The sequence below is a fragment of the Ischnura elegans genome, chromosome 10 (genome assembly GCF_921293095.1).
Source record: "Ischnura elegans chromosome 10, ioIscEleg1.1, whole genome shotgun sequence".
In the NCBI taxonomy this organism is placed as follows: Eukaryota; Metazoa; Arthropoda; class Insecta; order Odonata; family Coenagrionidae; genus Ischnura; species Ischnura elegans.
In genome coordinates, this window is record NC_060255.1 from 67,900,127 (window position 1) to 67,921,184 (window position 21,058).

The 21,058-nt window shown below is 41.0% G+C and overlaps 2 protein-coding genes across 3 annotated transcripts in view; one reads left to right on the plus strand and one right to left on the minus strand.

Annotated features, from left to right (window-relative positions):
- Nucleotides 1–20,591, minus strand: part of LOC124166516 (C-Jun-amino-terminal kinase-interacting protein 2-like) — a 32,457-nt gene extending 11,866 nt beyond the window's left edge. The window contains exons 1-2 of one of the 2 annotated variants that reach the window (XM_046544062.1): nt 19,341–20,591; nt 5,372–6,258 (exon numbers count right to left, since the gene is read on the minus strand). In XM_046544062.1, the coding sequence (XP_046400018.1) occupies nt 5,372–6,004 (633 nt within the window). In that variant the 5' untranslated portion in view covers nt 6,005–6,258; nt 19,341–20,591. Of the gene's footprint in view, nt 1–5,371; nt 6,259–18,396 lie in introns of both variants that reach the window. The other variant, XM_046544061.1, reaches the window with a different exon arrangement.
- The window catches only part of LOC124166514 (tyrosine-protein kinase transmembrane receptor Ror), a 122,033-nt gene that overhangs the window by 59,823 nt on the left and 41,152 nt on the right, over nt 1–21,058 (plus strand). The window lies entirely within an intron of this gene.

The window sequence follows — 21,058 nt, forward strand, 5'->3', positions numbered from 1 at the left end:
AAGGAAATCTGTGTCAAGTGAAATATTCTGCTGTGATATCTCACTAATATGTCTATATTTTATCGCTATGAGAAATTTAGTTGAAAATTTTACGGCGTTTCAGCACCCTTATATATTATCTCGTTGACCCCGGACAATTGTTAATTTTTTTCTGAAAGTGTTTTATAAAAACCTAAATGCGCTTCAGCAAATCATATCTTTTAACTGTAAAACAGTAAATGGCGACCTTCGGTTTTCCGGGCCGATACGAATCTTATTACGTCATCGATATTCCTCGGCTCATGTGGGTATTATAAGATCCTGACATTACTTGGTATTGATTTAGCAGTCTCCTCCCAATTTCTCCTTCGGTTGACTGATCAGAAACGTGGACGAATATACCTGACCAGAATTTTCATTTCACTCCATAACTCCAACTACTTATAGTTAGCGCTAATGTGTTGTGAAAACTTGTCTGTTTATCTATTTTTCAACAAGTAACCATGGAGACACGGAAATGAACACTATACATACTTCTTGGGTTTCCCACCGGGTCAATGATGACATGACCGCCGACGTTTCGGATACCGAGTGGGTTCTCATCTTCAACATCATACTCCGGGAAATCACCTGGGAATACTTCAGTATATTCTTGTTAGAAGAAATTTATGTGTGAAAAAATTACTTTTAATGAGAAACAGGAACGCGAAAGTAGGATAAGTGTGAGTAGAGGGTCTGGTATAGTTAGGGATTATAGTAAATGCAGGCATTGCATTGCAATATCGGTAAAATAGTCGTTTAAGTTTCCATAAAATGTTAGTTGATTACTCAAGCTCCTCTTCGTAATCACCATTTGCGTTCGTTTCGTTTGGAAGAGTCGGGGATGCTGTATGAGCTGTCCGATCGTAAACGTCAGAAAGAGCCTAAGGTTTACGAGCAGGAACAAAAATTCACGCTACGGATGGAGATTATGGGGAGGGTTACGGACTAAAATCATAATCATGTGTTTATAAATCCCTGTGTTAAATTCGGAAGGTCAGAAATGAAAGGTACATGTACTTTTGAATGATGAAAGGAAGAAATGCATTTGAGGGGACCCCATGAGCTAGGACGGGAAAAGATGATCGAAGATATGATGTGGTAATTATTCGGTGAAGGCGAAGAAGAAGAAAGCGTGAAAGACTAATGGCAAAAGAGAAGTCAATAAGAGACATGGAAACAAGAAGGGTAAATAAACTAATGGTGATGGAGAAAATTATCGGGAAAAAATGAGGGATTTAGGGAGTAGAAAAACGTGAGCGTAGAAAGGTGCCGGAGGTGGTAAAGGAGAGAAATAAACAATAAACATAGACGAGAAACAAATATTGCGCCAGAACGTTGGTGGAAGAGCAAACAGTGGGTAAAATTAGAACAAGAGTGGGGGAAAGCATTGCGATGGGAATCCTTGGGGCAACTTTATGATAGAATTCCACGATTACTAAAACGGAAATTTTGAAGGAACGCTTTGTGGTGATGGACAAGGGTTAATTTGTAACGATAGGGAAATAATACATGGTGGAGATTATGCTTTGTTTCTTTCTTTGATTACATAGTTATACTAGAAGTTGAAACTCCTGTGTGGTCGATATTGAAATTTAATTTAGGCATGGTTTGCTGCAGTTTTAAGCTAACGAGTTAAAGAATGTATCTGTGGCTAAGAATTAAGGGGGCACTGCATTTTAACTAGGAATAAATTGAATAATTGATTTTTTATTTCTTCAATGTTCAGGTCCATCACCGAAGATGTCGCACTGTGGCGAATACTCGACCTAGGCTAAGTTTACTAAAAATTAGGTAATGAATACAATGGTAATTGTGAGAATCATTTGCAGGTAATCATTTTTGCAAAGTTTCATGACGATGCTGCCGAGGTGGGTTTATCGTAGAAGAGAGTTTTCTTCGTACAGAGTTTCCGAATTTATTTCTTCAACCTTCAATGCAACTAACAAGAATATTTTTCCCTTGGCTACTTGTTGGTGAATAACTCACGGAGCATATTTTATTATACACAATTGGTTAGTTGAAACTTTATCTTGCTGCTCAAAATTCGCTCAGGCTGAAAGCCAGTGATCGTTGAGGGTGTTGCCTTGTGACGGATCCCGTGCTCGTCCATTATCGGAAATTTTTATGGCGTTGAATTGCTTCTTTTTTCCTATTTTACGAAAAAGACATTTATCTGTTACGACTTTTCTTCTACACTACCGCAGGCGTCCTCAGCCCAGGCTTTCGGTGACAAGTTAATTAGGATCAGGGGCGGATTAAGGTCGTTTTTAGGCGGATTAAGTAAGGTTGTTTTGGTTTGTCCATTGCTTTCCGAAGCGCCTTGGTTTGCTAACATCCCTCAGCGATGATGCGTCTAGGTCTGTTATGCGTAAACAAGTGGATTTTAGATATTCATTAATTATTTTGAAACATTTTTTGTTAAGCTAGTGAAATTAAAACTTACTTTGGAGAGCTATTTTCGTAGGCAAATGAGGCGCGGCCGCCCCCTCCCCCTTAATCTTCCACTGATTAGGAAAGACTAATGAGGATATTCGTTAGTTGGATTAAGTGTTCACGGTTAACGTTTGATCTTTTGGGAAACCCGGGTACGGGTTTCAGGGAGTAAGAGATTAAAAAGATTGCCAGAGACCTCATCAGGGCTAATGACGTATGCGACCTGCTCATCAAATATACATGTTTATCTTCTAGAGTATGGGGGTGGTTTCGGAGCTTTTGCGGGAAAAACCGCGTCTTCTTACTAGAAAGTGCTGATATATTTTTGCTCTTCGTCTCTGCACGCAGAGCACTATAGTTCTAGCTTTATTACCCTCCAACCTTTCATGCCTTCCGATCCCATGACAGAACTTTCTGTTCCCTATTTTTCCTCTCCGTATCCTTCAAGACTAACTCGAAGTATTTCTCTCTTGGTCTTCCTCGAGTGTCTTTACTATGAATTCATTCCCCTTCATTATGCTTCTCGCGTAGTTCTTGTCCCATGGCTATCCCCCGTATTCTTCTTTGGCGTTTGATACTTCGTATTGCTCATCTCTTTTGAAATTATTATTCGTAACTACTTCGTAGATTTTCAAAACTATAAAATTTCGACTCTAACGGTCTATTATAATCTTAAAATCGTAATCTTTCTTAGGGATTCGATTTGATTGCTTATCATGCGCGCAACTTAGCATTGTGCGTGATGATGGGCTCGTAAGTTGAAAGCACCTTTCCATCTCGTGTTTATTGAAAATAACTTAGATAAGGATGCAAAATTTTTAGATTTCAGAGACTTTTACGTCGATGAATTGGTAGAACTCTAAATAATTCGGTACCAACATAGGTATGAACCCTCAAATATTTGTGATTTTACCCGCGATAACATTTTGAAGAGATTATTTGGCTACAAGGTATTTTTTTCTAAAGAATACTTCTCTTATTCATATGATATTGATTGCTACCCTTTCACTGGTCAGCGGCTGGAATTTAAGAGGGAATGTTGAGCTTCTACTCATGCACCTACTCGGGGGTAAAGTTATTTGATTCCGACTGAGCACTTGTCTCTATATTCTGAAACCTATGTTCCGTCGAAATAAAATCGTGAAGAACAGGTTATACCAATATTTTTTCATTACTTTTTCTATATTCATAGTTTATACCCAAATGATTATCGCGAATTACTTTTGTTAAGTTTTTATTTGCAAAATTCTTGAGGGACTTGTATTCAACTTTTGTCGATACTTGCGGGGATGTCTCGCTACTGCAAAACCATTCCAATGCCTACAAGTATTTCAAGAATATACCCTGCCAAAATATTCCCCTCAGGGTTTTCTGTAGAATGCACAGAATCTGTAAGTGTTCTACAATTCTTCTGTGGAGAGTTAGTTCTTTTTAGATGATCCTATCAATACATATTAAGGAAAAACAGTTGCTTATATGGAATATCTAAAGAGTTTCATGTTATTTTTCATAGGTTTTCATAAATTATAGTAACTTTTGCGAAATGTATAAGGAACTTTAGCGTAGCGCGTAGCGTAGCGTACTTTTAAGAAGTATAACTTAAAATATTTTGTTGAAATTTATTATATGACTGGATTTGGCCTTATAGTCGACATTGACTGGTCTGATGATATTTGCTAATCAACAGAACCTGGTAGTATGATAAATTTTATATTTGAAATTTCAAAGCTTGTTCTGGAAGTTTTCACATTAAAGTTCCATAAATTCAAATGTGGGTGGATTTGCTTGAATCAATAGAGTGTATTACTGCCAATTGGTATCACCGTCTTCATGGTTATAAGCGACTTTTATGAAAAATTTTCAGTTCTCTTAGCTTGTGGGAATTTTCATCTACGGCTATTTTTCAGCTTCTGCTGATGTTCTTGAGGAGCTGAAGATGTTCTCAACTAATGCCTATACCACATCGACTGACGTTGCTTTAAGTTGCTGTGAACTAGTAGACCGTCCTGAGGTTTTCAGCTCCTTAGTTATGCCAAGACCCAATTTTTACTACTCTTTAGCTGGAGATACTTGGAACACGAATTTCCGTGGATAAGATTGGAATAAATGATTCTTAGGACCCAGTAACTTTTAGAAAGCACTTCGTGAAAAATTTTTAATGCTAAAGCTTAAGAAGATGAAGATGGCAAGGTGGATGGCTGATGGGATACCTGTAAGTGATTATAATTAAGTTGATAATTCAAAATATGTCATACCTGAAAACTTTTATTTTATTTTGAACTCCTTAGTTAAGTTGCTGCGAACGAGACTTTAATTTAGAACATTTTAAGCACACCCACTGCGTGAAACAGTTTTGTTAACTGGGCATTACCTGAATCAACCCCCTCAGTCCCGGGACATATGCCGTTATTTTTGTTCTGAGTTTCGTGTTTTCTGGTTAATTATATGCTAATAAACAACATTAGCGATTTGTGTGCTTCTGTAGGATGCTGTCATCCAGAGGCATAGCCAGGACGATGTGTTGGGGGGACACGACCAGGGGGTGAGAGGAGAAAGACATCCATCTGTGGAAAATGTGAACATTTTTGTCTAGAAATCACATTTAATGCTATTTTGGCACTTAAAATTACACAATTAAGCTATTTTGCTAAAACTTATTGTTGGAGTAGAATAAATTCGTTTTATAGGTTAATATTTTTCTGCTAAAATGAATTCATTTGAGGGGAGGGAACGTGCCCCCCCTATGGCTACGCCTCTGCTGTCATCCGTCAGGTACCACTGAAAAAGTTGCAATAACGACATTTGACTCGGCCAAGGGGTAAAAAAATGCAAACGTTGATGTATGCAATACGCGAGTACCGAGGAGGTTAAGAGAACTCATTGGAAAATATGGGGTGGGAATGGTGAACGCACTCACCTGATCGGTGGCGGGCGTCGCTTCGACCCCGGCCGGCCCCGGGCAACCGCCCCCCGCGTCCTCCTCGGCCACGGGCGCCAGCGGCGTCGAGGACGAAGCTGCCTCCTCGGCGGCCCTCCTCCGCCTCCACTGCAGCTTCTGCCGGTTCTCTTCATTGTCCTCTTCTTCCTCGCCCCCCGCCCCCAGTCCTCCTGCCCCCTCATCTGCTCCCTCAACTTCCTCCTCTTCTTCCTCCTCGTCCTCGTCATCACCTTCGTCCTCATAGTGACCCGGAGGGCCGTCCCCTCTACCCCTGCCTTCGTCATCCTCTTCATCATCCTCCTCATCATCGTCCTCCAGCCCCCGGCGGGACCTCCCGACACTGCCGACCTCGTGCTCCGCCGCCTCCGAAGCGTCCCTCACTTTGGCCTCGAGGCGCTCGTACTCCTCGCGCAGGGCCCACATGTCTCGGCGCAGCCTCTGGTTCTCTCGGCGCAGCTTCTTGAGGTCGCACTGGCCCCGCTCCACCTCCGCGTTGATCTCGATGGTGCGCATGCGCAGCTCCTCGTTCTCGAAGAGCATGCCCCGCGACGACCTCTTGTCCAACTTGCGGTTGGGCTTGAGGTTGGCATCCTTCTTGCGTGAGCGCAGCATCTTGGCGGTTTTTCTCCTCCTCCCCCGCGCCTCCTCCTCCTCCGGCCGCTGGGCCCTGCGCCACCGCCTCCGCCGCCGCCCCTGGAGCTGCGCCGACCCTCGGCGCGCATCCGACGTGCTTTCCGGCGCGCGCGGGGTAAGAGGAGCGTGGCCTTGTCTGTCTGCGGGCGTGTGTGTGGCGGAGGAAATGGTTTCTTCCTCCTCCGTCCCTGCTTCTTCTTCTTCTTCCGCTCGGAAACGGAAAGTTTACTCGTCTGAAACGTAAAGAGAGAATGTTTGTGATGTGGGCTCGCACTTTGCGCGCAACACAAACACTGAAGCACGTGTGCAGGGAGGTCGCTTGTGGGTGGGGAGGGTCGTAGCTTTTGGGAGATTCGGGGGGGTGGCGCCCAACCCCATCGAATGCGAGAGATGGGCGGTGGGTCCAAAGGATAGGCGCGCCTCCTTATAGACCATTTCCGCAATCGACTTTTGATGCCTAAAATTAGGTCCTTGGTATCGATGGACCCTGGAAAATGGAATGCTGAATGCTCTTTGATTTTTTATTTATGTTCATTTATAGTGGCTCTGTGGGAAAGGCATTCGGCGTCAGAATGAAATAAAAATACTCCCACATCCCGCACTATAAGATTTTATTGACCGACCCAGATTTCTCCTACTCCATGGGAACTTCCGAATCAAAACAGCAATTTATGATGTTGAACATGAGTATTACTTTCTCCTCACTCTTAATCCCTCAGTACTCTGCTTTCCCCCTCCATCTTCTGCCCCTCGTATCCATCCCCTCATAGCACCCCTATGACTTTATATGCTACCATTACTATTTTTCTCCCTTTGATTTCATCAGTCCCATCGTAAATGACTGCCCATTTGGGCTGTTTGCCTCTGGCCCCCCATTTGCAATTTTCAAATTTTTCTTAAATGACGGTTGAATGCTGGATAATAGACTTGTCCTAGCGTATTTCAGTGTTCTGATTGAACTAAAGCAAAGGAAGGGCCTAATTCCATGGTTAAAACATTTTATCATCAATTATATTTACAATGACAAAAGAAGTTATCATATGATTATTAAGAAAAACCGGATCAATGCCTCGACTAACCGGTTCGTACTCCATATTAATTATAATCGATTGATTGGAACTAAATAAACTAAATAAATTAAATACATCGAAAAAGTACCAAGCTTAATGAAGGATGCGTTAATATAAGCGCTTAAAATTACCGGATGGCAAAATTAATTATTTGTTTATGATGAATGATGCATTAGCAGTGAAATACCGATGTAATTAATGGGAGAACATAAAATATTTCAGGTTATTATGAAATGACGTAACTTCGTGAAACTCCATGTCGCTGGAAAACTAAAATTCAAATTAGTAATGTTTCACAAATATTTATTGATACGTACTCACCCAAGGTTCCCCTATGCAAGAGGCAAACGTTGCGTGGAAGTTTAGTATAACTTTTTCAATAAGTTCCTTTATTATGGCTGTCGAAAGTCATCATCCAATGTCTGTAAAACTTTTCTAAGCTGAATTTTAACTTTTAGTGACATTTCATCATAAATCGCTTTCTCACATACCCGTAGCTGTAAAAAATACAAACGTTTTTCATAATTTATTAGTAATTTGTCCTCCCATCTATCGATATTAAATTTTCTCAAATTTAATCAATTCCCTCTGTGACTTCTTTTTACTCTGTGACTTTTTCCGCCCATAGGGTCTGTAACCACAATATCACGGTTTTAATACACGAAACAAATTATGTGTAGCCATTTTTAATCATTAAAATTTGTTTTGTCATTAATATTTTGTTACATTTGATGCCTATCTTGTGCATGTTCTTTTGCTACAGAATCTCTGTTATTGTTATGTCTAATGCTTTTGAATATTCTAATCCAGCATGTAAATGATATTGCTCTAATAAATTACTATATCGATGGGCCAAGCATGAATTACCTATTTTCTTCGAAAATTATTCATGTGAATATGTGTTAGCAGAAAGGTACAAGTACAGAGAATTAGCTATTGCGTTGTGCATTTGTAAAATATAATACCTTTTTCTCCTGTTGCCATTAGCCCGCATTAATTACGTATTCTGCTGTTTCCTTACCCCACTATCACTTATTCTTACGGCTCTGAACGTGAGTTGACGATTATCGCGTTATTTGCTTTAGCTTTAGATGGTTTCTTAGCATGTTTCTACATATCTTTGCGGATAATTGAGATTCATATTGCTTCTTGGCATCTTTTTCCAGAATCCACTCCAATTCAGTTCAAATGTTTCATTCAAATCTTCACTGGTTTTTAAAGTTGTATAAAAGTGATGCGAAAATAATTTTGACACCTATTTGTCGCCATTCTATAAATTATCGATTCACTAAATATGTTAAATATATGTAGTAAATGAATAAATGTTTTAAATTTGAAAAGGATTTTTAAAATGTTTTTCTTTTCGACTTTTATAGTTGAAAAATTGGCTATTTGGAGTCTACGAAAAATCATTTGACACATCTTGCAATACAGTATTTATTTAGAAGCTACGTGATTCATGCAATAATTAAGAATTTTTCATAATCACTCGCTCAATACTCCAGCCCAGGGGTTGGTTTGGATAACCGAGAGTATATCTCACCCCTGACGAAGACGGAGCCTTGTGAATTTGTCACATTCATGATTGGGTTCAGTTCGTTTCCCCAGTAATCGCAATCACTTCGCAATCGCAAAAATCATCCCATCCAAAGGATTCCCCTGGGATCGCAACACGGGACTCAGCCAAAGGTCTTTTCCTCCAGACCATCATGCTTTTTTATGTGAGCTCCAAAATCGTACAAATCCTCTTCTCTTTTATTACTGGATATAAAATGCGCAAAAGCTCTATTATGGTCGTATTTAAGGTTTTCATCGTGTGTGAGCTATCCTTTAAGCCATTGCTTTGGTAATTCACAATTGAAAACAACGATCCCCTGGTAAATGCATGAGGGCATTCTCGTGGTAAAATTTTACTCCCATGATTACAGCTTATGTTGGAATTCTTCGTCCTTTTTTGGTTAGTTAAGGCAGCGTAGCGTCTGAATTGGCATCCAGTCGCAAATTGTATTTATTTCTACATACTCTCATACAACCTGTTGATGGTCGACGATGGGGGTTACTTCTTTTCCCCTTAAATTGCCGTACTGACGCGAGAGTAATTTAGTGGGCTGTATAGCGTAGCCATCTGTGAAACGGCGCCGAAAGTTGAAGGCTAGTCGGCCAATTTCGGAATCCGGTTAATTTTTCTTGTGGTAATTAGCCTAAGATTCATTACCCAAGTCCGAAAATGGGTTCAAACGGCGTTTCAAGATATCTAAATGTCTTTGTCCTAACGTGGTGTTGGAAGCAACTTCAGTAAGTATATACACGTATATACGATTAAAGCATTTATTGTATACGACAGTAAAACAAAAATGAACTTACCAACACAGCGCAATCCGGTGAGGAATTACCATTGTGGTTCCAATAAATTCGGCAGTAGAGGTGTATTCGTAGCCTTCATTATGTTTTTGCACAAATTAACAGCAATGATCATCATCTGAGGTCGGCAACTCGCGATTGCATGAAAGATACGCATTGAATTTTAATTAAAAATGAATTATTTTAAATAAAATTATTCCATATTAATTGCTAGAGGAGGGCAAGAATACATCCCTACTTATCAAATGAAATTTTGTGATATGTCGCGATAAAATTTACGACGAAAGGATGTCGCATAATAAGTCGAGGAGCGACTGTAGTGTAGTTACGATCCAAAAACCGAATTTTAAAGGCGGCGGTCTACTTCAGATCTGAAAAAAGCTGGGCCTAAGTAGATCGTAAATATGAGGCAATTGGAATTTGCATCAATAACATTTTTTTTAGAACAATCCCGACGTCAAGTTAACCAGAAACATTTCCACCGCTAAAATAGGTGAAATAAGCTTTTAAGTAAGTTTAACTAGCAGTTTTATAAGTACAAGAATTTTTTTTGCAGACCAAGTGCGGATAAATGAACGAGTTTGCATCGAGGATTATAGACCAAACTAGTGTATCGCAACAGAGACACCTGTTGCGCTTCGCTACCTTCTTGGTGTTTTTGTTTTATTAAAACTAACAGAATGAATAGGCAAACTCATTCCTGAAAGCAGTTACCAGAGATTTTATGATTTTTATATTTTGGACCAGTGGCGTAACTATGGGGGATTAGGAAATATATCCCCCCCTCCAAAGCCTCAGAGAAATAAAAGAAATATTTAAAACTATTGTCTTGTTTTGACTTTTAATAACTGCATCTGCTTAAATGTAAATTTTTGTGCAAAAATGATGTAAAATGTAATTCCATGCATGTCACTTTTCAAAAATTTTCCCGACCCCCCGTTGCCTAGGGATGGGGAAACGCTAACCCAGGCCATCCCATCCCCCCAAAGCATATTCCTAGTAGCGCCACGTTTTTGGACCAATGTAGAACTCGATGGCCTTAGCAACCAAAGAGCACGAAGCTACGCTACCGAAGGGGAGATATAACTCCCACTAGTTTGGTATCATTTTGTCTGTTTCCGTATTATTACTTAAGTAAAACTTATGCCTATCATCATAAGTTGACAATCCTAAGATTAGTTTGACGCAGCTCTCCATTCCGCTGGCCTTTTCATTGTGACGTATTTCTTCTCTTTTACATCCTTTATAACCTGTCCTGTATAACATATTTGGGGTCGTCCCTTGTCCTTCTTCCCTTCCACCTGTCCTTCTACATTTGTTTTCATCAGGCTATCATCATCCATCATAATGTGGCCAACTAAATTGTTCCATCATCACCTTAAGGTTTTTAGAAGACTTCTCTTTTCTCCCACTCTTCTTAGCACTTCTTCATTACTTTTCAGTCGTTCCATTTCACCTTCATCATTCTTTGGTTACACCACATTCCGAATGCTTCCACTCCTGACTTCTCTGCTGCTATCACCGTCCACGCTCAAAACTTATGCTGATATTTTGAAAATTTTGGGCTGTATATGATTAACCATTGCATGTAATTTAATGACATTTTAAGCTGTCGGGGATTATGAAGTTCGAACCCCAAATTAACCCCTTCGAAATGTATCTTTACTCTAAAAAAGTCCCCCAGCCTTTATTTCTGGCTGCGGCCCTGCTCTACCTCATATGCTAAAAGTATAGCACCGATAAAGACCAGAGAGAAATTTTCATATGTAAGAAATAAAAAAAATATTGAGTATGATCTGCTATATATGCCTTAAAATCATCAAGATTATAGTGTAAGTTTTAAACCAGCAACGCTTCACGGAGAAAGACCGTTTAAGCAGTAGTGATGTTTTCCTCTTATGGGGAGAGTATTGCTGAGCTTATTGAGAGTATTGTATAGGGTTTATCAGCAATTGCATTGCGATAGAATTCGTGAATAAACGTATTTGTCTCTGGTAGCTGTTCCAATTTGAACTTTCGGCCCCCGGCATTAAAAAGGTTGATAACCTTTAGGCTATGCCAAACTACATTTAAATAGAATATCAAATAAAAGCGTCCTGGAATAAAACCCCTCTGTGATAGTTTTTGGAAACAATCCGCCACAGAAATAGAGTAAACCTCTCCAACATTCTACCCAACTTTAGCCAAGAAATTAGACAGGAGACCCATTGATAACTTGGGGACGAGTCCCTCCACTTCATAGCGCGACTCTAGCCAAATATCACATTAATATGCGTGCTTTTTTAAGGTGTAGGGTCTTCCTGGATTGGTTGGTTTTCCGGAAAGTGTGGAGTGATTATTTTAAAAAAATGTATAAAAATGCTATTATATGGAAGAAACTTCTTGATACCTCCCATGAAAATACCGCTTTCTTGCTCCAAAAAATTCCTCATTAGTGATTAGGACTTTGTTGTGCAGCTAATCATATCCACATACTAATTAAGCTTATATGCTGGTCTGAATTGTAGAAAAATTTCGGAAACGAAAGAAGTTTGATTGTTGCGTTTAAGAGATCTAATAATAACGGCAAAAGCAGTAGGTTTAGATAACTTAATTTTACTGTAAAAGTGAATTTCACATGCATTTTCCAGTTTTCTTTGAGTACTTTTGTTGTTGAATTCTTGAGATAAGTAAAATATTTTATGATCTATTGGTGCTAATGAGTAAAATTTTAAAAAATATATTTTCTTTCGTAATGAACTCTTTTTTTTTTTGTTTTTTTTTTGCGAGCTTCTTCAGCGAGATAGATAATCAAATTCTCAGTCAAAGAGTCGTTATTCATTATCATTCATTCTGAATATTAGTGCATGTATGATTACGAGTGGAGTGATCCCATTAAGCAGAGTGCGAGTCACGTGTTTGGCGTTGATTGTAAATAACTTAGTCGTTGTAGAACTCGGGGCATATATCTGCAATTACAATCGTTTTCGAAATAAAGAGACTGCATAAAAAATGAAGGGCATTTTTGTGCAGATACTTGTAATTTACTAATTAAGTATATATGCGGGTGTGGTTTGTGGAGAAAGTTAGGAAACGAAAAAAGTTTGATCGTTGTGTAAAAGAGATCGAATGGCGTATTGAGTTTTATTTTTGCGAAATTGGTTGTGACCAAAGAAAGCTATCTCCCTTGTCTAGAATTAGAGACTGTTGAATCCGTGAAATATCAAGGAGTTGACTCAATTATGATGTATAGTGGAATAAACATATTCGGGAAATAACAGGTCAAGCAAATCGTAAATAGAAGAAATAGGCATAAAAACAGAGTTGGAACGCGTGCAAAAAAGAGCTGCCAGGTACGTGTGAAGTCGTTACGATAGTCTTGTTTGTGTAACTGACCTCTTAGATAAACTCGGATGGGAATCTCTGTCAGACCGTAGACTGAAAAATTGACTAAGCCTTTTAGATAAATTCAAGGGCAGTGTCTTTTCTGAAGAAGTTAGCCATATCTTACGAACGCCAACATACTACGGAAGATCAGATCATATTAATAAAATAAGAGAGATACCCTGTAGGACAGACAGATTCAGAATGTCTTTTTTTCCACGATCAATAAGAGATTATAACGGCAGCGATGGAACTCAAAAATAGATTAGATGATTTGTAGTGTAGCCTACTAACTTATGCATACCTTAATGCATGTTTCTGAATTTTATTATTGTTTCTTACAGCATGTGGTAGTATAATTTGTTAGTATGGGTAACGTTTTTGGACCGTGTGGTGTACATGTGGGAATCCAATTGCATGCTGCATGCTGGTGATTGATCACCCCCTGCCAAACATCCTAAAGGTGACTCGCAGGGTGTTATGTAGATGTAGGTGTCTATTATTTTCGCTACTTATCGAAGAGTCTCTGGTTCATATCTCGGGTGAAACCTTCGCACAAATCCACTCGAAAATCCTCGAGTGCGACGTGGCCCAAGGAAATCAAATGTCTGACCCCCTACTCTGAAAATGTGATGTTTTACTGTCAGTGCTGTTGTCCAGTGTGACCCGTAGAAGGCGGAAATTTGCGCTTACTTGTACTCCTTATTTATGCAATAAAGAATTCTATAAAATTATAAAGTCTTTCACGTGACCTGGGCTTGGGCTATTAATTAAGTATAGACATAGAAATGTACATTTGATAATTTTATTGCTATTCTGCTTTTCCACACTGGTGTGAGGAATAAACAACAGGATTTAGAAAATTCTTTCGACATGTTAAGGAAGTATGACGACACTTAGTAACTGTGAAACGGGTTTATCTTCGGTGTGTATTGGCCTAATAAAATGTTCCTAAGAGTTCCATGAATATCCATTCATTGCTTGCGTACAGGAATAAGCGGGTGTAAACAAACTTGAATTGTTACACATGTTTCTTAAACGTTGTTACTTGCACTTTATATTCTCCAACGCGATTTCACGAGTGTTTCCATGAAAATTGATGCGTAGCACTTAAAGCGAGAAGCGTACGGCAAACATACTCAAACAGGAATAGCAGAAAGCGGCTGTGCGAGACTTCTCGGCTATAATGGAAGGTTATGGTTCTTTTTATGATGGGCCACCACGAATTAATGTCGACCGTGCCTTTCTTGATTCATAGCTCCCATCTCGGTTCTGAGTAATCTCCTACCCTCGTACAGAATGATTACAAATGACGAGTATGCTGGTAATGAGCAAGGAAATGATTTTCATTAGAAAGGGATGAGGAGTTTTAAAAATCCCATACCTGCCTTCTAGAAAATTCTTCTAAATCTAAAAGTACAAGCGAATCAATGACAACAATAGAAATTTGTAACAGTTCTTTCCGTGAACTACTGCTGTGAAATTCTCCTTTGCTTCCTAGTGCTTTAGATGCTTAAATGATGTAGAAATGCGAAATATTATTCCAGCTTTAATAACTGAGGTAGAGCTAAGCACAATCTCCATCACTGCCGTGATTAAATGCCATCTGTTTACTGTGGTATGTCTCGCGAGAGTTCAGATTATCATCATCTTAAGTAAACAATCCGAAGATTGGTTTGACGCCGTTCTCCACTATCTTCTCTTCTTAGCTAATCTTTCCACGTACGTCTATTTCTTCTCCTCCAATCCTTAATAACATGTTCTCCTTCGAATGCACTGTTCGTCGTTAAGGGTTCTGTTATTACGAGATGTCCTCTTTAGCTATTCTTAATATAGATCGCTAATATGTCGACCCTGCTCTTCATTACGCCTCCCATATGAGTTTCGTAATCACCCCTGGTTGTTACGAGAATAAGGGGCAATATAATAGCTCTTCCTTTATTAGCTCCGCAATGAGAACCCTGAACGTTTATACCGCACATGACGGATGATCAGTAGGTGGCTTGCCATTGACTTTGTTCCAGCAGAATGCTATTCTCATGGCTTTGGAAGTTATTTCTGTTACCCTCGCTATATTTGTAGTCCCACCTGCCATCATTACAATGGTTGGGTTGATACAAAGACGTGTATCACAAAGGTTAATGAAGGTCAGGTTTTTCTCGTTTTTCCAACGTAAATTATTCAAATATTTAATCGTTAATGTAACAATTATGTGAATTGTTTTCGAGGTAACTGCACTCCTTTAACTATATCCTTCGCAGATATCTTTTGTGTTTTCTTTCGTTAAGGATGTGGTCCAGATACTGTGAAGTATTTATCACCCTTCATGTTCTTTCTTGAGCCTGAATTCCACAATCATTTCTTTCGTCATTTTCGAGTGATAACTCCAGCGATCACTCGAGTGATCACTCGCAAATGATCGTCGACGGCAATTGTTTTTCGCGATCACTCCAATGATGAAGATTCCCATCACTTTTTTATCACTCCTCTGGTCCATTTTTCTGTCGCTGAAATTGTCACTGAAACCCCATATCAGCCAATCAGAACGCATGCCCGTATGGAGCGATTGCAGCGCAATGTTTGACAATCGTGGGAACGACATGACATAAGTAAACATAAGCACGCTACATATTTTCGTGATGCGGGTCCTATGACAACGAGCTGTGATATCAGAAATAATGCGAAAAGCGACGGCTGGAAGGACGGTGTGATTCAGAAAAATGATCACTAGAGCGATCACTTTTCCAGTCGCGAAAAGCGATAGCTCGAGTGATCACTTTTCGCCACGAAAAAAAAATGATCATGTGATTCAGTCTTTATCGACTTTTTTTATCAATTGCTTTTGCTAAAATCTAGGCGTTGGCTATGTTGGCTGCGTAAATGTTTGGTACACGTTGAAAAATGTTCTTTGTAGATAGTTGCAATCGGTCTGATTTTCGGAAAAATGGATCTGTTTCTTCAACATCCTTTGCTGCTGAGAATTTTGTCTACTTGGCGTACTATTCAGTATATAAGTGAATTCTTTCCCTATTTACGTATTGCCAGTGTCGTTAGGCAGTGAAAATAAACAGTAATTTTTTTCTTCGCATGATCTCGTGGTCTCTCTTGCATCGACTGAGGGAGAATCTCGTTTCAAAAGATCGGCCTCAAGCTGGTTAATAAGCAAACAATGATTTCATCACTTTATCTGATACACAGTCGAGCCGGCAGGAGTTATCCGTTGACGAGCAGGAGGAGGGCCGAGTGAGAAGTTGTGGGATGAGAATGCAGGTTTCCACATGAGACAGGAAATTGTCGACGGCCGCAGCTAAACAAAATGCTTCGGCAAAGAAAAGAAGACCCTAAATTTCAAAACAGCACTGATGGCGAAGGAGCGCAAGTAAGGGAACTCAGCAGCCATTGGTAGTGAAGGCTATTCGAGTTCTCCACCGGGTAATCTCCTTCATGGCTGAGACGTTTCGGGGTACGAGTCGTTCTCCGAAACGTCGGCAGCCATGAAGGAGATAACCCGGTGGAGAACTCGAATAGCCTTCACTACCAGCATACGCTGGGAAAGCATCCGATCTTTTTTCTCAGCAGCCATTGGTTGGATGCAACAGGCTTGCATCAGGGTTCCTCGTATTTCTTCTTGCGAGCCATCAGGTAACTCTCACTGGCTTAAATGTTCAAAGTGAATACCGTAGTTCCATTTGTGTACGGCCTTAACGTCTTGGAACTCACAAGCCCCGGCAACCCATCATTTCTGTATAACCACGCTTTATCATCTACCATTTATTATTTCAAAGTACTACCTTCGTTTCATTGGTTGTACATATCCTTATTAAGACGGAAATACCATAGTAATTTAAATAGGGTATTTGAGAATTGCGCTTTGTAAAGATGCTACTTTCTGTTGGACTGAAAAACTTATTGTTAGATGTTTAAGTACTATTTCACATGACTCGTAAGTGCTAGGACTGAACGAAGTCGTTTGGTCGATCAATCGAAACCATCGATGTTGGTGAACTTCTACATCGATGACAAATTGATTGTGGATTGATTGATTGGTACTTGATTGTAGCTGGTGAGTCACGGACCTCCGAACCTTGGTGGATGGTGTAGTGTACCGCCCTGGAATGAGTTTGATTTGAAAGCAGGCGGCAATAACTCATGACGTGTGGTCCATTGTTTTAGCCCATAAATTGGTCACATTTTACCCTCTGATTTCTGGCTTTTTTCCATCTACCACAGCACCGTTGTCCTCGTCCTTTTTCCATTATACGTTCCTATCCCTTTCTTTCCTTACCTCTGAATTTATATGTATGTTTGCGCTTAAGGCGCCGTGTGAATGAATGAAGTATCACATATAAATATAGATATACATATTCAAACATTTAATCAACGGACGACAATTTTTGCAAAAGACAAAATATGTCTCGCGGGTGTCCTCAGGCTCTACTTTCAACGTGGCGCAGCCGAGGGTTCCCCTCCATCCCACCTGGCCGGCGAAGCAGTTACTCGTATATAAGTTGTTCGAACACCCATTGCATTAGACTGATCTGGGGATACTGCGGAGTGCCGCGAGTCCTCAAGGATACAGAGAAATGGGAGAACGAAAAGGTTCGGAAAGAGAGAAATCTGTTATTTATAGACCGATGTATACATCGTGAATCACATGATTGATATTCACGAAAAACAAACAGTGACTGGTCCCCGGCGACACACACTAATGGCTGATAATATCGATAATCATTTACCATATTCCCTCATCGATTTAGTTTGTATTTGACTATTCAGCACCCATAATCACAATTTAACCTCATAGATTAATTATAGGCCTCAGAAGCCATAGTGACTGATAGCCCATCCGTAGTAAATCGGCTTTCGATGGTTAATTAATTGTAAATTCTTCAAGAAATCTCAATTGGAAAGCCATGGACTTGGTGATAGGTTAGACCTGGTTATCCTGTGGCTATCCTATAGTCATTGTCCATCGTCAGCGAAAACCAATTGACCATCGGTCATGGGTTGACCGCCAGCAGGTGTTGCAGCATCAACTTTTTTGGTGAGGCAGTCATTGTCTGCCATCGATTTCGATTGAACGGCTAGTGAAAGGTTCGTGTACACTCGGTAAAAACGGGTTCTATGCCGGTTGTAAGCCTCTCCTTAGTTTATTTTCTTGCGATAGGTCGCATAAACAATCGTTAATCCCTCAAGGATGCGTCAATATTCTCAGGGAAGTAGCCCCTCACTGTCTAAACAATCGACAATAGTTTGTATTAATTGATTTCTTTATTCCGATGGACTATAGTTAATCGACTGTCGATGGTCTGCCGATTTTCGAAGGTGAATCGGTTGTCGATATGCAATCACTTATAAATTTGTCCTAAAACTCTAAAGTCTAGTTTACAACCAGTATTAATGCAAATACCATCGACCTAGCCATCTGTTAAGTCTGGATATCCAATAGATGATCATTTACCATCTGCAATCAAGTTCAATTGATTCCTGGAAGGCAGTCTTTGATTTATATATTAATGAGTGCATGATCATTTACTACACCATCGACAGCGGTTTCGATATAGCGAGCAACTTTACCTGCGTGCGTGCCTCAAGATAGCCCTGCCAGTCCTCCACACCCGCCTGGGCCGCAACCTCGTGGGCTAGGGGCGCGGAAGGTAGTCGGCCGCTGTGGTGTGGGCTGACCGAGGCCTTGCTTCCGTCTTCCAAGTCGTCACTTCACGCACCCCTTTGCTGCCGGCCACTGGCTCTGCCGGCAGTAGCACTCTGCGTGACGTCCAGCCGTCGGCGCCTCTGCAGTATAACTCCTTTCCGCACCCCTCCACTGCGTAAATATCTTGACGCATACAGCCGATACTTGATTTTCTGGGCTAACGGCTAGTGAAAGGTTCGTGTACACTCGGTAAAAACGGGTTCTATGCCGGTTGTAAGCCTCTCCTTAGTTTATTTTCTTGCGATAGGTCGCATAAACAATCGTTCATTCCCCAAGGATGCGTCAATATTCTCAGAGAAGTAGCCCCTCACTGTTTTTTATAGTGTGTTAAATAAACAATCAGATACATCTGCTAATATCCTCAATATAAACAAACCGTAAGTGACACTCTAGATGGACGATGCAAGGGTAATCCACTGTTTGTAGGAAAACTTGGTTTTTATTTCTCTACTATGTATAATAAATAAAGATGAATGTCTTACCTAAACAAACATAATTTTTTCGCTGAAGAGCAATCCCACCCCATTTTAATCATTACTTACGCGTAATAATTTATTTGAGATGCAGCGGCTGCGATAAATTATGAGTATAGCTTCGTTGAAAGTTCGTGACACTAAGATGAGTTTTTTTTTAAAAAGATGATGAATCAGATACGATTTGAGAAGGTATTTTGAGCGTACTAACTGCTGCTAGATAAATTTTAATTTTCAGCCGAAACAATATATAGCTATGAGCTTAGCTATGAGACAGACTGCGAAAGTTAAGGATTTGTTTTAACTCAGATTCCAGGAATATTTAATCCACTTACACTGAACCCCTGGTGACAAAGCGAAGACTCGATGTACGGAGCTACCAGGAAAATCAAGCGATCACTGTATGCCACACGCTCTACTCCTCCGTGGTACCGCTCTTATGGCCGACACGCGAGCCCGCCCGAAGCTCAACTGCAGCCGAATTCGTTGGGGCAATCACACCCGCTCCTCCCGAAGTGATACGGGCCAACTGCTGCCGTAGCATCCACGAATCGGTCCCTTGACCGCACCCCCTCTGTCTCTCTGCCTCCAGACTCTCAAACAGTGTTCCAGTCGGGCACACGCTCGCGGCGACGGGCAAATATATCCCTCCAGTGAAAGAAAAATAATCCTCGATTCCCGGAGATAAATCGTCTCACCACAAACTGCTCTGATGCCACATCCCGAAAGAAATCTTCTTGAAGAATCACAGCGTGTGGGTGTGGTGGACCGAGTGTTTGCTTTCTGGCGAGAAGATCACCGTTCAAATCTTGGTTGTGCCGTAGTTTTTTTGCAATACCTGCTCTTACTTGGATGGTGTGTTGTTTACACTGCTGTTAACGCTACCTTTCCGCATGGAAATTTAAAATACTTTTAAATTTTTTTAGCAACTTTTAGAAGCACCGGGTTTTTCTCTGCTCTTCCCAGAAAAACATTTGGGGTCACCCTACATGTACCTACTCTCCCAAATGACCTCAGCTGTCATCTTCTCGTTGTAGCTACCAAACAGAGGCACTGCTCCCTATGAGGTGCTTGAGTTTATGTGCTGGTTGTATTATGGGCTTCCTAATCAGATAGCTAAGGTTCGATTCTCCGTGGTTCCATAGTTTTTCGTCAAATCCACGTCTCCACATGGGTAATGTGTTGATGAACTGTAAGTGACTGCTATCTTTCCGCGTGGAGCTTTAAACCGTTGTCCTCTTGGCACCTTTTGTGGACCAATGCCGACGCTGGGTTTTTCTCTGCCCTTTCCAGTAAATCCTGCAGATGACCTGCCAACCATTCACAACGGACCCTGGCTGTCGTCTCTTCCTTCTAGCAACCAACCGAAGGCACTTCTCTCGAAGAGGCGCGTTGTCATTTTAGCATTGTAGCGGCACATGCGATTTCTGCCGTACACCAACTTTAATCTCGGGATCTGCCTATATCTTATCTCTCAGTCTTTCACTCGCGGTGGGCTCCGTCCGCATCACCCGATATACATATTCTCACGCCTTCCACTGCGTGGCGCACGAATCGGGCGAGGGAGGTTGATGGGGGAGAAATTCCCCTTTACCCACCCCACCCCACCCCTTCCTCGTTAGTTCCCGTGGCGTCCGTTTGGCACGGCGCTCCGCTTTTCGTCGTAACGCGTGGCGCCCTCCGACTTTCTCCTCCCCCTCCTCCTACATTCCGCGCGGAACTACAGAATGAGGGGTGGGATGTACATTCGCCCATTCACTGTCTCTCACTGCGGCGGCGACGGCGCCTGTCCTTCCTCCCATTCATATCCTTCCTATGTCCCTCTCCTCTCGCCTCTTCTTGGCACGAGGCGGCGCCTGCGTGGGTCCCCATGGCTAGGGCGCCGCGCCGCCGAATTGGATGCGGGTGCAGACTGCTGGGGAAGATACCGAAAGCGCTGTTTCTCATCCGCAAGGATCATGCGGCATCTCCCGTAGAGATTTTGATACTTTCTTTAGATTTGAAGGAAATGATACGGAATAAAATGAATTTTTATAAAAAATAACGTTTTCAT